This window comes from Camelina sativa, chromosome 8, assembly GCF_000633955.1.
Source record: "Camelina sativa cultivar DH55 chromosome 8, Cs, whole genome shotgun sequence".
Lineage (NCBI taxonomy): Eukaryota > Viridiplantae > Streptophyta > Magnoliopsida > Brassicales > Brassicaceae > Camelina > Camelina sativa.
Window position 1 is genome coordinate 3892028 of NC_025692.1, and position 13402 is coordinate 3905429.

The 13402-nt window shown below is 39.1% G+C and overlaps 4 protein-coding genes across 6 annotated transcripts in view; 2 read left to right on the plus strand and 2 right to left on the minus strand.

The window, feature by feature from the left end:
* Positions 1-1275, minus strand: part of LOC104706028 (2-hydroxyacyl-CoA lyase) — a gene marked incomplete in the record, with an annotated part of 3807 nt that extends 2532 nt beyond the window's left edge. Inside the window, 1 exon segment of the mRNA XM_019228304.1 lies at positions 89-1275. Coding sequence (XP_019083849.1) covers positions 89-1158 — 1070 coding nt within the window.
* On the plus strand, positions 8195-9340 carry LOC104709184 (F-box/kelch-repeat protein SKIP6-like). Its single transcript, XM_010425836.1, has one exon. It carries the CDS (start codon positions 8195-8197, stop codon positions 9338-9340), a length of 1146 nt encoding a protein of 381 aa, XP_010424138.1.
* On the plus strand, positions 10697-12039 carry LOC104706031 (probable serine/threonine-protein kinase kinX). Its single transcript, XM_010422151.2, has 3 exons — positions 10697-11268; positions 11355-11440; positions 11553-12039. Exons 1-3 carry the CDS (start codon positions 10785-10787, stop codon positions 11847-11849), a joined length of 867 nt encoding a protein of 288 aa, XP_010420453.1. The 5' UTR covers positions 10697-10784; the 3' UTR covers positions 11850-12039.
* The window catches only part of LOC104706032 (ADP,ATP carrier protein ER-ANT1-like), a 2176-nt gene continuing 713 nt past the window's right edge, over positions 11940-13402 (minus strand). For 2 of the 3 annotated variants that reach the window (XM_010422155.2, XM_010422153.2), the window contains exons 2-4: positions 12977-13259; positions 12521-12892; positions 11940-12435 (exon numbers count right to left, since the gene is read on the minus strand). In XM_010422155.2, coding sequence (XP_010420457.1) covers positions 12154-12435; positions 12521-12892; positions 12977-13240 — 918 coding nt within the window. In that variant the 5' untranslated portion in view covers positions 13241-13259 and the 3' untranslated portion in view covers positions 11940-12153. Of the gene's footprint in view, positions 12436-12520; positions 12893-12976; positions 13297-13402 lie in introns of all 3 variants that reach the window. The other variant, XM_010422154.2, reaches the window with a different exon arrangement.

Sequence of the window (13402 nt, forward strand, 5' to 3'; positions counted from 1 at the left end):
TCTGATTATCCTCATAGGGCTCAAGAAATTGAAAGGAACCACATCTTTAGCAAGCTGCATCTCCATTTTCTCACTGTTGTCTTTAGCCTTCTTCGAAATCGATTCCAGCCATGGATTCGACTTACCGATACAAAAAGGATCGTCTTTAATCTCTCTGTTCAACAATCCAACCACAGTCTTGGCATCTCCAACAATGCCCAAGTGAGGTTTCCTAAGCTCAATCTCTTCCTCAGAGACATCAACCAATATAAATTTCACATCTTTATCCCATTTAGGAGACTCACCGAAATGGAGAAGCCAGTTAAGCCTAGCTCCAACCACCAAAGCGACGTCGCATTTCCCAATAGCGAGCGACCTAGCCGCCGTAGCCGAGAGCTCGTGAGTGTCAGGTAACAAACCTTTACCCATCGGAGTTGGTAAAAAGGGTATTCCAGTAATCTCAACAAGCTTCTTCAGCTCATCCTCTGCTTTCGAATACGCAGCTCCTTTACCAAACACAATCAATGGCCTCTCAGCTTTCCTCAGCAACGAGACCGCAGATTCAATCTCCGATCTCAGAGTTCCCCGAACCGGCTCTTGCTTCGAAGACTTCTCAACCTCATCCACCAACCTATCAGCTTCAGATTCCGATATCTTCTGACGCAAGACGTCAGACGGAAGATCCAGATAACACCCACCGGGTCGACCCGAAAGAGCTCGATCCAAAACCCTAGAAACACAATTGGGGATTTCGCGAACATCTTTGGCTCTCTCGGATAATTTCGAGAAAGCTTTCACAGCTTCGATCTGATCAAGCTCCTGGAAATCTCCACGACCAACGTCTCTCTGATCGCAAGAACCAGAGATCATCACCATCGGCCACGTGTTAACCCAAGCGTTGGAGAGACCCGCGAGACCGTGAACGCAACCTGGACCCGAAACCGTGAGAAGGATCCCGGGTTTGCCCGTTAGGTAACCGTATGCGGAAGCGGCGTATCCGGCTGATTGTTCGTTGTGGAAGGCGATGAAACGTATGCCTAAAGCCATGGCTCGGGTAGCTAGAGACGTGACGGGGATTCCTACGACGCCGAACATGTGTGTTACGCCGAGATGTGATAGTGACTTCGCCACGAGGACGTTGCCGTCGATCGACGAAGGTGTTGCTGAATCATCCGCCATTTTTTTATTTTTCACTTGGATTGATCAACTTTTGAGTTTTTTTTTTTCTACTTGCAGCAGTTTCTTTTATAAGCAAAGCATTTGAGTTGTGTTTTACTCTGATCACTTTGTATTCATGTAATTATGTAACAACTAATCTGTGTTTGCATAAATGGGGATAATATTAGCCTATTATTGATTTTTTTTAGTAATAATTTCTTCATTTTTAAAGTACTGTGTGATATAGATTATACTATAGTTTTTTTTTGTCACTAGCGAGTGCTCCTCACCTAATCTGTGTTTGGTCCGGTTCATATTTAATTAAAACAGTATTTGAGACGGTTCCTCGTTGGACTAATCCCTTTTTGAGGTTTTGCCACCAACATTGTAGTTAGCAAAAGAAAAACAAATCAAGTTGGATTTGTGCTTGCTTGCACACACAAGGTGGACCGCGGTGGACAGGGATTAGTCCAAACCAATATAACATATAGTGATTCTACAGAGCAAAATCAAACAAGCAATGTTTAAAACGATAGTGAATACCACAACCGATTGAGAGCTAACAAATTTTCTCTAAAAATCTACATGGATCAACTTTTGGATATTCTTAGAGATTTTTTTTTTTTTTTGTGTAAGTCTAAGTTTAAATACGGTTAATATCAAATAGAAGTGGACTTAGTGGCTGATCCAGGAGAAAAATTTACATGGGACACAAATGAATACTTACCTAAACAACAAATTTTTAGCAATTGTAGATGAGAGGTATTAACCCCTCAAAAAAAATTTAAAAAAAATTGTAGATGAGAGGTATTAACCCCCTCCTTTTGACATAGTATGTGACACTTTTTACCAAATGTGCTAGGATATGTTATACACAATAGATCAAACTGAAGAATTGTTAAGAATGAGTGTGGGGCAATTGCCCAACCTCTATTACACCTAGATCCGCCCCTGACTGGACTCGATTAATTTAGTTAATAAAAAAATAAGACCTTTGACAAAATATAACATAAAAACAGCGACGTGTGGAACCATTTTCAATCAAGCATCTTTAATGGAATGCACATTCTCTTTCAATTTTGTCCTCACGTATACATTAGCTAGCTCTCCAGACATTCAAGAACCAATGCTAAGGTTCGTTGTAACACAGAAACATGGCGAGATAGCTCAAGAAATCAGCCAAGTTGAGTCTAAGAAGAGTCCGGATCAATTCACCTTCGATTAGGTTCAAACCGGACTCAAGTTCCATAGAGAGAGACCAAAGAATCGAGTTATTGCCCGAAAATGGTGATGATGCCGGATCCGTAGAAGAAGAAACCAAAGAAGAGAACAATGAAAGTGAAGAGGATGAAGAGAAAGAAGAAGAAGAAAGAGTCAAAGTTATAGTAGAAGACGAAGAAGAAGAAGAAAGAAAACAAGATGTTGGCAAGAGCTTTAACAATGGAGGCGTAGAAGGAAAAAAACGAGGTGGTGGTAGCGGTTGAAGCCGTTGAGGAGGAGGAGGGAGAAGGCGGGAACAGAGTAATGGTTGTGGTTGATAAAGCTCTTGCTTCCACCAGAGCTTTGGAATGGGCTATTACGCATACTTCCTCTAGTAGGAATGCAAGAGTTTCATTCGTGTTTGGAAGACAACTCCTTATCTGATATGCAGTATAGAGGAGCTTTCTATACTTGGTTTAATGAACGACAGGAAGACCCAATCCTTAGGAAACTTGATAGACTCCTCGTGAATGATTATTGGAGGGAACAATATCCTGAAGCTTTGACAGTGTTTGATCCCCTGGGAGATTCAGATCACTCGCCAAGTTTTGTCTTTACAACCTCACTCATTGAGCGAAGTAAAAAATCCTTTAAATATTTCTCGTTCTTATCTACGCATCGAAGGTATAAAGATGTCATCATAGAGGCCTGGCAGGAAGAGGTAACAGTAGGCTCTAAACTCTTCACAATTGGGCAGAGATTGTAGAAAGTCAAATTGGCTTGCAGACAATTAAATAGGGAGGGTTTAGGAATATTCAGCAGAGGACTAAAGAATCTTTGGAGGCTTTGGAACAAATTCAGTCAGAATTACTGACTGTTCCCTCGGATTCTTTGTTCAGAGAGGAGTATGTGGCCACGAAGAAGTGGGATTTTTTGCTAAGGCACAAGAATCCTTCTACAAGCAGAAGTCAAGGCTTCGTTGGACAAGAGATGGGGATGCCAATACAACTTTCTATCACAAGGCGGTAATTGCTAATCAAGGGAGAAACTCAATAAGATATCTCAGAGGGGATCATGATCAGAGGGTTCATAACATCAGTCAAATAAAGGACATGCTGACCTATTATCAGAGACTTCTGGGATCAGAGAATAGTTCGGTTACCCCGATGCCTGTCAGTGAGATTCAGAACCTGGTTCATTTTAGATGCCTATCGGTTCTTGCTGAGTCACTGCTACGGATTCCAACGGATGCATAGATCAAAAATACAACCTCTTCTATGCCAAAGGGCAAAGCACCTGTACTCGATGGGTTTCCAGTGGAATTCCTTTGGGAAGCATGGGATATTGTGGATCAAGATATAGTTGATGCGGTTAAAGATTTCTTCACCTCTAGTTATCTCTCGAGGAATTTTAATGCAACTGCCATCATCCTCATCTCGAAGGTCCAAGGAACAGATCAGATTTCTCAATATCGGCCTATATCATGTTGCTCTACTGTATATAAGATTATTACTCGCCTCTTAAAGCAAAAGATCAAGTCCTTTATCTCAGATGCTGTTCAAGAAAATCAAGTACGCTTCATACATGGTTGTCAATTATGTGAAAATGTTCTTCTTGCATCTGAACTGGTTACAAATTTTCACTCCTCTGGAACTACCACAAGAGGTTGTCTGCAGGTGAACTTGGCGAAAGCATATGATAGTCTAAACTGGTATTTCTTACTGAATGTTCTGCGTGCATTTGATATTCCAGAACAGTTCATAGGTTGGCTTAAAGAATGCTTCACAACCACCTCATACAACATAGCTTTTATCGGGGAGCTTATAGGATACTTCCCAGGTAGGAAAGGTCTGAGACAGGGTGATCCAATTTCCTCATTGCTGTTTGTCCTTGCAATGGATGTCTTGTCGAAAAAGCATGATAAAGGAGTCTTCGAGAATACCTTTGGGATCCATCCAATGTGTGAAGCACCGTACTCATCTCAGCTTTGCAGACGACATTCTTATATTCTTTGATGACAAAGAGGAGTCTCTTACTGGAATTTTGCGCATATTGGATGGGTTTAAAATCAGCTCAGGATTGGGTATCAATAAGGATAAGTGAGCTCTATTTTTGGATGGAGAAGACACTCAAGCAAATCATCAAATCGTAAGTAATGCTGGAATCCAAAAAGGATCACTCCCGGTGAGATATCTTGGAGTTCCTCTCACCTCTAGGAAACTAAGAAGGCAGGATTACCAACCACTAATCGATCGTATTCAGCAGAGATTTTCAGCGTGGATAGTGAGATTTTTGACGTTTACAGGAAGACTTCAGTTACTTCAATCCGTCATTTATTCCACTATCACGTTCTGGGCATCAATATCCATCCTTCCAAACAAGTGCCTTGAAAAGCTAGAGAGTATGTGTATTGCTTTTCTATGGAGAGGTGCACCCAACTCTGCAAGAGGAGCAAAGATCAGTTGGGAATCAGTGTGTACGCCTAAGGAAAATGGAGGTCTTGGGTTTAAACGGCTTAAGCACAGGAACAAAATCTTCACCTTGAAATTAATATGGATGATCTTCACTACTGGGGGCTCGCTATGGGTAGCTTGGGTGTGTTTGAACCTCATTGGCACTCGTTGTTTATGGGATTTAGATGCTACAGCCTCGAGGAGTTGGATCTGAAGAAGTTTGTGCAAGCTTCGTCATTTGGCAAAACCTTTCATTGTTTGTCAAGTGGGTTCAGGAGTGACGTGCAAATTTTGGACTGACAATTGGACTGGTTTGGGACCATTGTTAGACATTGCTAGCGACAGAGGACCTATCATAACCGGTTTACATAAGGATGCGGTGGTACTAGAAGCTTTGAGGAATGGCTAGTGGTGGATTCATCGGGTTAGGACCAAAAACCCTATCATTATGCTTTTAAAAAATTGCCTCCCTCAGGCTTCGATTGTCAATTCAGAGGTTGAAGCTGAGGATGACAGGTATTTATGGAAGATAGGAGATGAAGACGCTACTCATTGCTTCCCGACGGCCAAAACTTGGGAGTTTCTGTATCCTACTAGACCCAAAGTACCCTGGTATGATGTCGTGTGGTTCAAAGGTAGAATACCTAAACATGCGTTCATTACTTGGGTAAACGTTAGGAACAGACTCCACACAAGGGACAAACTCATACGATGGGGACTGACAGTGCCCTCCTTGTGCCTCTTATGCGATGCTCATGCTGAAAATCACCAACACTTGTTGTTTTGTCTGCAGTTATAGTGCAGAGATTTGGCATTATTTCACGGTCAAAGCTCAGGTAACACCTCCGATTATGTTTGATGATAGATCTCTCTGGCTTAGGAATCCAAGCCGAGATAAAAACATAGCTCTGATCCTTCGGTTAGCCTATCAAGCATTAGTCTACTTCATCTGGAAAGAAAGAAATTCCCCACTACACTATGTCGTTTCTCGTCCTGCCTCTGTGTTGATACTTGAGATAAAGAAAGTCTTTCGTTGCCATTTGGATCCTCTCTCAAGAGCACAACGTCGAATTGATCCGGCAAACTCCTACTTGGTGACATGGTTTGGTTTCTTTGACTAATGTTGTGTGTATGTGTGATGTTATTTGTATGTTGTTGTTCTCTTATTTTGTTAGGTGTTACTCAATTAGAAGGCGGTTGTAACAAGGTCCAGCCTTTCTGGACTGAAATGAAGGTATCTTTTATTTATTTATTTTTTTAAAAACACTCTTTTCCTGTTATACTTTACAGCCATTGCAGCCACAAGACACATACATGTAATTATGTAACAACCGATCTGTGTTTTGCATAAATGGTGATAACATTAGCCTATTATTGACTTCTTTTTATATTCTCTTCATAATTTTAAATTATATATGAATATTATTTTAAATTAATATTAGTTGATACTTGATACAATAGAAACATTAGTATAGTACATATTAGAGTATTTAAGTATTACTTTTTTTGGTAAATTTCTGCTATGTAAATTTGTGCTTATTGTTTAAAAAACATAATTATTTTGGTATTTATATTATTATTATATATAATTTTACTATTGTTAATATGATATGAAAACATATGTATATATATCTAATTTAATGAAATGAAATATATTTTATATGTAATTTAAGATATTTAAAAGATATTGCAAAAAAAACCATCTAGTTAAGATAAAATACAAAATAAATATTGAAACCAAATTTTATTAAAAATATTATATTACCTTAAAAATCAAAAAAAATATTAAATTTATGAAAAGATTCAATTGTTGTTTCACCAATGGTCACACAATATTAAAAAGAGATTCTCAGATTTTTCTACACTAACAATAATAATTTATACTTATAGTGAATACTGAATAGGAATAGTTAATTTTCCCTTAGATTTTGTAAGGGTTTCTTGGGGTTTTAATACGTTTTCAGAACTTAATTGGGTGTTTGGTACTATCACTATTTAAAACAGAAAAAACAGGGTGTTAAGAGATAGAGGATAGGAGAGATAGAACATAATGGTGGGACAGAGGAGATTGGTGGAGATTACTAGTTAGTCCTACGTGTGTTTTTAGTTTCGTTAGAGGAGAAAGAGAGGGTGGAAGCGGAGAGAGAGAAGAGGGAAGCATGAATTTTTTTTTCTTCTTTATTATATTCCATAGAATCTAAAAACAAAAAAATTGGCTAATTAAAATCTGTTTTTTTTTTAAATTTCAGATATATAAAAATCTATGTTTTTTTCTTTACAATTTGATATGCATTTTGTTTGATGATTTTATTTAATAATGTTAAATATTTTTTACAAATTGTGTATCCGTACACCATATTAAGTGTACATATATGTGTACACGTCTGTACACATTATTAAGTGTACAGATGTCTGTACACATTATTAAGTGTACAAATGTAATTTGTTTAATTTTGATGTAATTTGTTTAATTCTTAGGTTTTTGGATGTCTGTAACACAATGATTTTGTAAATTTGATATGCATTTTGTTTGATGATTTTATTTGATAATGTTAAACATGTTTTACAAATTGTGTATCCGTACACCATATTAAATGTACATATGTGTGTACACGTCTGTACACATTATTAAGTGTACAAATGTATGTACACATTACTAAGTGTACAGATGTTTGTACACATTATTAAGTGTACAGATATAATTTGTTTAATTTTGATGTAATTTGTTTAATTCTTAGGGTTTTGGATGTCTGTACCATAATGGTTTTGTAAAAATTACATATGTACATTTAATAGTGTGTACAAACATATGTACACTTAATAAAGTGTATAGACATCTGTACACTTAAAAATGTGTATGGATACAAAAGATTTATATAATATATTAAAAATTATTAAACAAAATTCATATCAAATTGTAAAGAAAAAACTATAGATTTTTTTTGTATCTAAGAAGTTTTCTAAAAAAATTATATTAATTTGAAAAATCAAGAAAGAGGAAGAAAAGAAGAGTAATTGTATAATGGCATGAAATATAATTAAGAAGATTGTTGAATGCCAAAAAAGCAAGAAAATAGTCAAATAGTGTTAAATGTGGATTTTTCTAATTGCAAATAGTAAATATATTTTCTTTCGTTTGAAAAATGTATCATTTTGCCAAATATCTCGATTTTGTAATTGAACTGTTCTAAACCGCTTGGTTCGTCCAATGATTCAATGTCTTAATATTGCTGTTTCCCTTTTTTTTTTTTTTTTTCAGCAGTTTTGTTTCCTTTTTTACACGACAACTGACCGTATATATATTGGGGGAATTAGCGCAATGACACACAATCTAGTTTAGGTCTCTCACAAAAACCCCTAGCGCAAGAAAGGAATTTGATCCCTCCGGTAATGTAATAAAATCAATGAAGGGAAGAAGTGCGATTTGTGGATTGGAATTGAATAATGAGACGGAGTTGTGTGGGTTATGGTGGGTTCCAGATGATGTGGTTGTGGACTGCCTGACTCTGTTGTCGAGATTAGACCTCGTGGCCTTATCGATGGTCTCCAAGAGGTACCGGTGTGTCGCAAAGTCCCATGATCTCAGGATCTTGAGGTCTCGGAGCGGTTGCCTTCACCCATATATGTACGTATATATGCACATGTATCCAGATCCAAGCCCACGGTGGTTGGTCCTCCACCCCGTGCAACGTCGGCTGAAACGGCTCAATATGGACTACTCGTATCCGGCCCCGGTAGCAGGATCCTGTTTCGTGCAGACGGCTTGGGGGATCTTTATAATCGGTGGACTCATAGACGGCAAACCCACATCGGAAGTCACGTTTTTTGATTGTACCGATCACACAGTGCGCCGAGTAAATCCCATGAAGATGGCTCGGAGCGGAGCATCGGCAAGCTTGATAGACAACAAGAAGATATACGTGTTTGGAGGGTGCTGGGACGCTGCTGATTCCTCCAAGTGGGCAGAGGTGTATGATCTCGAAACCGGAATTTGGGAGTTCCTGCCTGTGTCTACGCCCAAGATGCCCCTCAAAATCCAACAAAGTGTGGTGACGGACGACAGCAAGCATGTTTACGCGGTGGATGAGGATGGTCAAATCTTTAAGTTCTCAACAAGTGAATGTGTGTTTGAGGCAGAGACAGAGGCAGCCGCAGACGCAGACTACGGAAACGATTGGCTTTTAGCTCATCCAGCATTGTTCTGCCGTGGTACCGGCGGGAGAATACTGTGGCGTATTCCATTTAAGTCGACTTGGAGGGAAGTCAAGGGTTTGGAAGAGCTGCAGCAGCAACACTCTGGTTTTGATATCATCAAATTCTGCTTCTCTCGTCGTCGTGGCAGGATGGCCATCTTCTGGGAAGCTCGGCCTCAAGGTCCTGATGATCAGATTTTGGAGCTTTGGTATGCCGAATTTTCCATTGCGCCACGCGTGGAAGGCCAGGTATTGCAGGTTGTGGCGAACATTGAGTGGTCTGGTGCTGTCCTCTCCTCGGACTCATCATGTACTGACCCCTTTAACTTGTTATATGCTGTTTCTCTTTATGTCTGAATATTCACATATAACTTTATTTTTTTGTTTTGTTTTGTTTTGTGATTTATATAATTTATAGCAATTCAGTCAGAAAGCTTTTTACTCTTGTGCATTCTCAGGGAATCAAGTGTAATTTTCGCTAGCTTTGAAGATTACATAGAACAAAAGAAACCTCATCTACATATAACTATAATAGTCTTTTTTTCTTTTTTCTCCACTTATCCGTGGTTTAAAGAGTTCCCACCCAGCAAGAGAAGAGGTAGATGAAATAATTGTATCGTTACACATGTAGCAGCAGTTTCCGATGAATCAGCACTGAAATGACACAGAGCTTAATCGATATTATAAGGATAATATTAGGTGGATCAAAGAAACAGTTAGGTTTGCTAATGAAAGAACTGAGAATATTAGGCTGATTGAAACTGGCTTTTAGTTTCTTGTAAAATGCATTTGGGTTTTCTTCTACTAGTTTTTGTTTGTTATACGATACTTTTACTATACTTTGACTGTCGACCCTGGTAGATTTTGGTTGGAAAATGAAGAGGAGTTTTCATTAGCTATAGGGGGACCAAAAGCAAATAACAAGGTGCTATTTTTTTTTTTTTTTTTGAATTTAATGTTAAATTATATTCAAAGAAAAAATAGCTTTGTTACAACAAGTGCAGCTAGTGTTTGAATATTTGAGCTAGAGAGTAGAGAAGATTACATAATTAGAAGGAAAACAAACTCAGGGTCTAGTTTGGAACCAAGCCTGAAGGCCATTGTCGAACCTCCTATCCCCCTTTCGCTGAATAGACAGAATCTGATCCCTCACCTGGCGATCAATCCATTTGATCAATTGTCCTGATGTGTTGGCATGTTGACCATGTAGTCGTCCGTTGCTTCTCTCCAGATGGTATACACCGTAAGTTGAAAAGTGTAATGTGCGAAAAAGCTTCCCAGGCGGTCAAGGCGCGTATCTGATAAAAACAGCAGAAGCTGATGCCAGTCGTTAGAACACTGGGTCCCGACAAGGTGCTAATTATTCCCAAGTAAAGTTAGAAGACATGGAATTCAACAAGGTTCCACCAACTTCAACTTATGTGCTGAGTTTGGAGATCATCTCTTCCACCAACTTCAACATGGTTCCAGGTATCCCCTCCCCTTCTTGATCAACCGATTGAGAAGCTAACAAGTTTTCTCTAATCTACTACATACATGGGTCAACTTTTGGATATTCTTTTGAGATTATTGTTTTTTTTGTGTATACGTCTTAGTTTTAAATACGGTTAATATCAAATAAAACTGGACTCGATTAATTTAATAAAAACAGCAACGTGTGGAACCATTAACAATCAAACATCTTTAATGGCACGCACGTTCTCTTTCAAATTTGTCCTCACGTATACATTAGCTAGCTCTCCAGACATTCAAGAACCAATGCTAAGGTTTGTTCTTCTGAGTTGCAGTTTGTAACAGAAACATGGCGAGATCGCTCAAGAAATCAGCCAAGTTGAGTCTAAGAAGAGTCCGGATCAATTCACCTTCGATTAGGTTCAAACCGGACTCGAGTTCCATAGAGAGAGACCAAAGAATCGAGTTTCTACCCGAAAATGGTGATGATGCCGGATCCGTAGAAGAAGAAACCAAAGAAGAGAACAACGAAAGTGAAGAGGCTGAAGAGAAAGAAGAAGAAGAAAGAGTCAAAGTAATAGTAGAAGAAGAAGAAGAAGAAGAAGAACAAGATGATGGCAAGAGCTTTCACAATGGATGCGTAGAAGGAAAAAATGAGGCGGTGGCAGCGGTTGAAGCCGTTGAGGAGGAGGAGGGAGAAGGCGGGAACAGAGTAATGGTGGTGGTCGATAAAGCCCTTGCTTCCACCGGAGCTTTGGAATGGGCTATCACGCATACTTTACAGCCACAAGACACTCTTTTCCTGTTATACTTTGCAAAACCGTTTAGAAAAAGTTCTTCTCTTACCCTCCTCTTTTTCATTTCCTTCTCTAAAGGTTTGTTTGGTTTGGCTAATAAGGGTTTTCGGGTTGGCTTTTAGGCAAAAGAAAGAACCGAAAACGCGAGGTGAAAACGGATGAATTGGTCCATACTTTGAAGAAACTTTGCCAAACAAAACGACCCGGGGTTAGTCACACTTGGTATTTGTTTGTGTTTATCATAACTAACACTATTCATTGTTTTGATCAAATTAGGTTTCTAGCATTGGTGACGTGGTGTTTTGTTCTATATATGTCAGATAGAAGTGGAGATAAGGAGGTTAGAGGGGAAAGACAAAGACAAGGGACAGAAGATAGTTGAAGAAGCAAAGAAACAACAAGTGAGCCTTTTAGTAGTTGGACAAGAGAAGAAACCTCCGGTGTGGAGGCTATTGAAGAGATGGGCATGGAAAAGACGCCGTGGACACGGCGGTGTCCTCAAATACTGTCTCGAAAACGCCTCTTGCATGACAATAGCTGTTAAACCCAAGAACCGCAAGCTCGGTGGTTACTTAATCACCACCAAACGCCACAAAAACTTCTGGCTTCTCGCTTAAGCTCACCGCAAGTTTTCCTTTGTTTGTTTGTATCATCAAAAAGCTTTTTTTTTTAAGTTTTCACCTTTTTCATTTCTCATAAATACACAATTAGCAAAGAAGCTTTTCTTGGATTATTCATATAACAATGTAACTGCACAAAAATTATGAACAATTTTTTTCCCTATCTTCTGCTGCTTCAATCGGTTAATGATTCCGAGATTCTGTTAATTAACAGAACACATTGGAATGTAAGTGAAGACTTCTTGGTGTTTACTAACCTTTTCTTCTTTGAGCTGAGTTTTCGGGTTTTGGTTCAAAACTACTAAACCCAATGCTTATAAGCAATCCGGTGAAGCTGATCATATCCTGCAAGCACACCTGCTCCTGCTACTCCAAGAAGCATGTTCGCAGTAACTCCTCTATATAGCGCATAGAACCCTTCAGATTTAACAATCTCTCTTAAGGCATGAATGGTGTTCCGGTATTTTACAGGTTGTCCTGATGTAAGCATCATTCTCCTCCTAAGTGTGTCAAAAGGGTAAGCAATGACGCCTGCAGAGGTAGTAATGCTCCAACCCAATAGAAAGCTAGCCAAGAAGTTTCCCTGTCACAGAACCAAAGAACCATTTTTTTAGCTATATTCTGTGATAGATTAAGCAACTATACCGTCATAGGGTAGATGAGATTACCTCCAAGGAACCAACTAAAACAATAGGTTTGAAGGTATCGTACATCCCAAAATACATTCCTCGGTAAAGAGTGATTCCCAATATTGACACACCAAATCCACGGTAAAGCCCTTTAATGCCATCGCTTGACAAAGTTTTTTGATACACATCGATCATCCCTTTAAACTGTCTCTTGCCATTAACTGAACATTCCTTTGCATCAGTACCTAAACGAGTCCTTGCGTAATCAAGATGGTACAGAAACAAAGAAGTCGTTGCTCCAGCAGCGCTTCCAGAGGCTACATTCCCAGCAAACCACTTCAAGTAACCATCTTTCTCTTTGGAACATCCGAGAAGGCTCTTGAAGTAACCTTTAAATGCAAAGTTGGAAGCCTAAGAGCAATTAAATTTTAGTGACAATAAGAATCTAAGACTTGATGAGCACTCTGATCTGAGTAACGGTCCTTGGAAAAGTACCTGAGTAGGGAAATAACGAATGACATTGGCTTGATTGCCTCTCCAAAAGGACAAAACACCTTCTTCTCTGAAGATTCTGCCAAAGCAATTACCCAAACCAGTATAAGGTTTTATGAGATGGCCAGTCTTGATCATCTCTCCTTGATTCTGCAGTAAAAGCTTGACCCTTTCGATTGGAGCAGCTGCAGATTTAGCAACAATGGCTGCAGCACCTCCCATCACAAAATCAGCAGAGAATCTCTCAGATTTTCCAACCAAAGCCATCTTCTTCTTCTCCCCTCACCTAACTCAATTCAATACCAACGATTCAACAAAAGTCCCTATAACCAATAAAATTGTGATGATGGCCATAATAGACAAAACAGATTCTTCAGGGTTGTAGAAATTTCAAATTCTAAAAGCTAACCCCCCCCCCCCCCCCCCCCC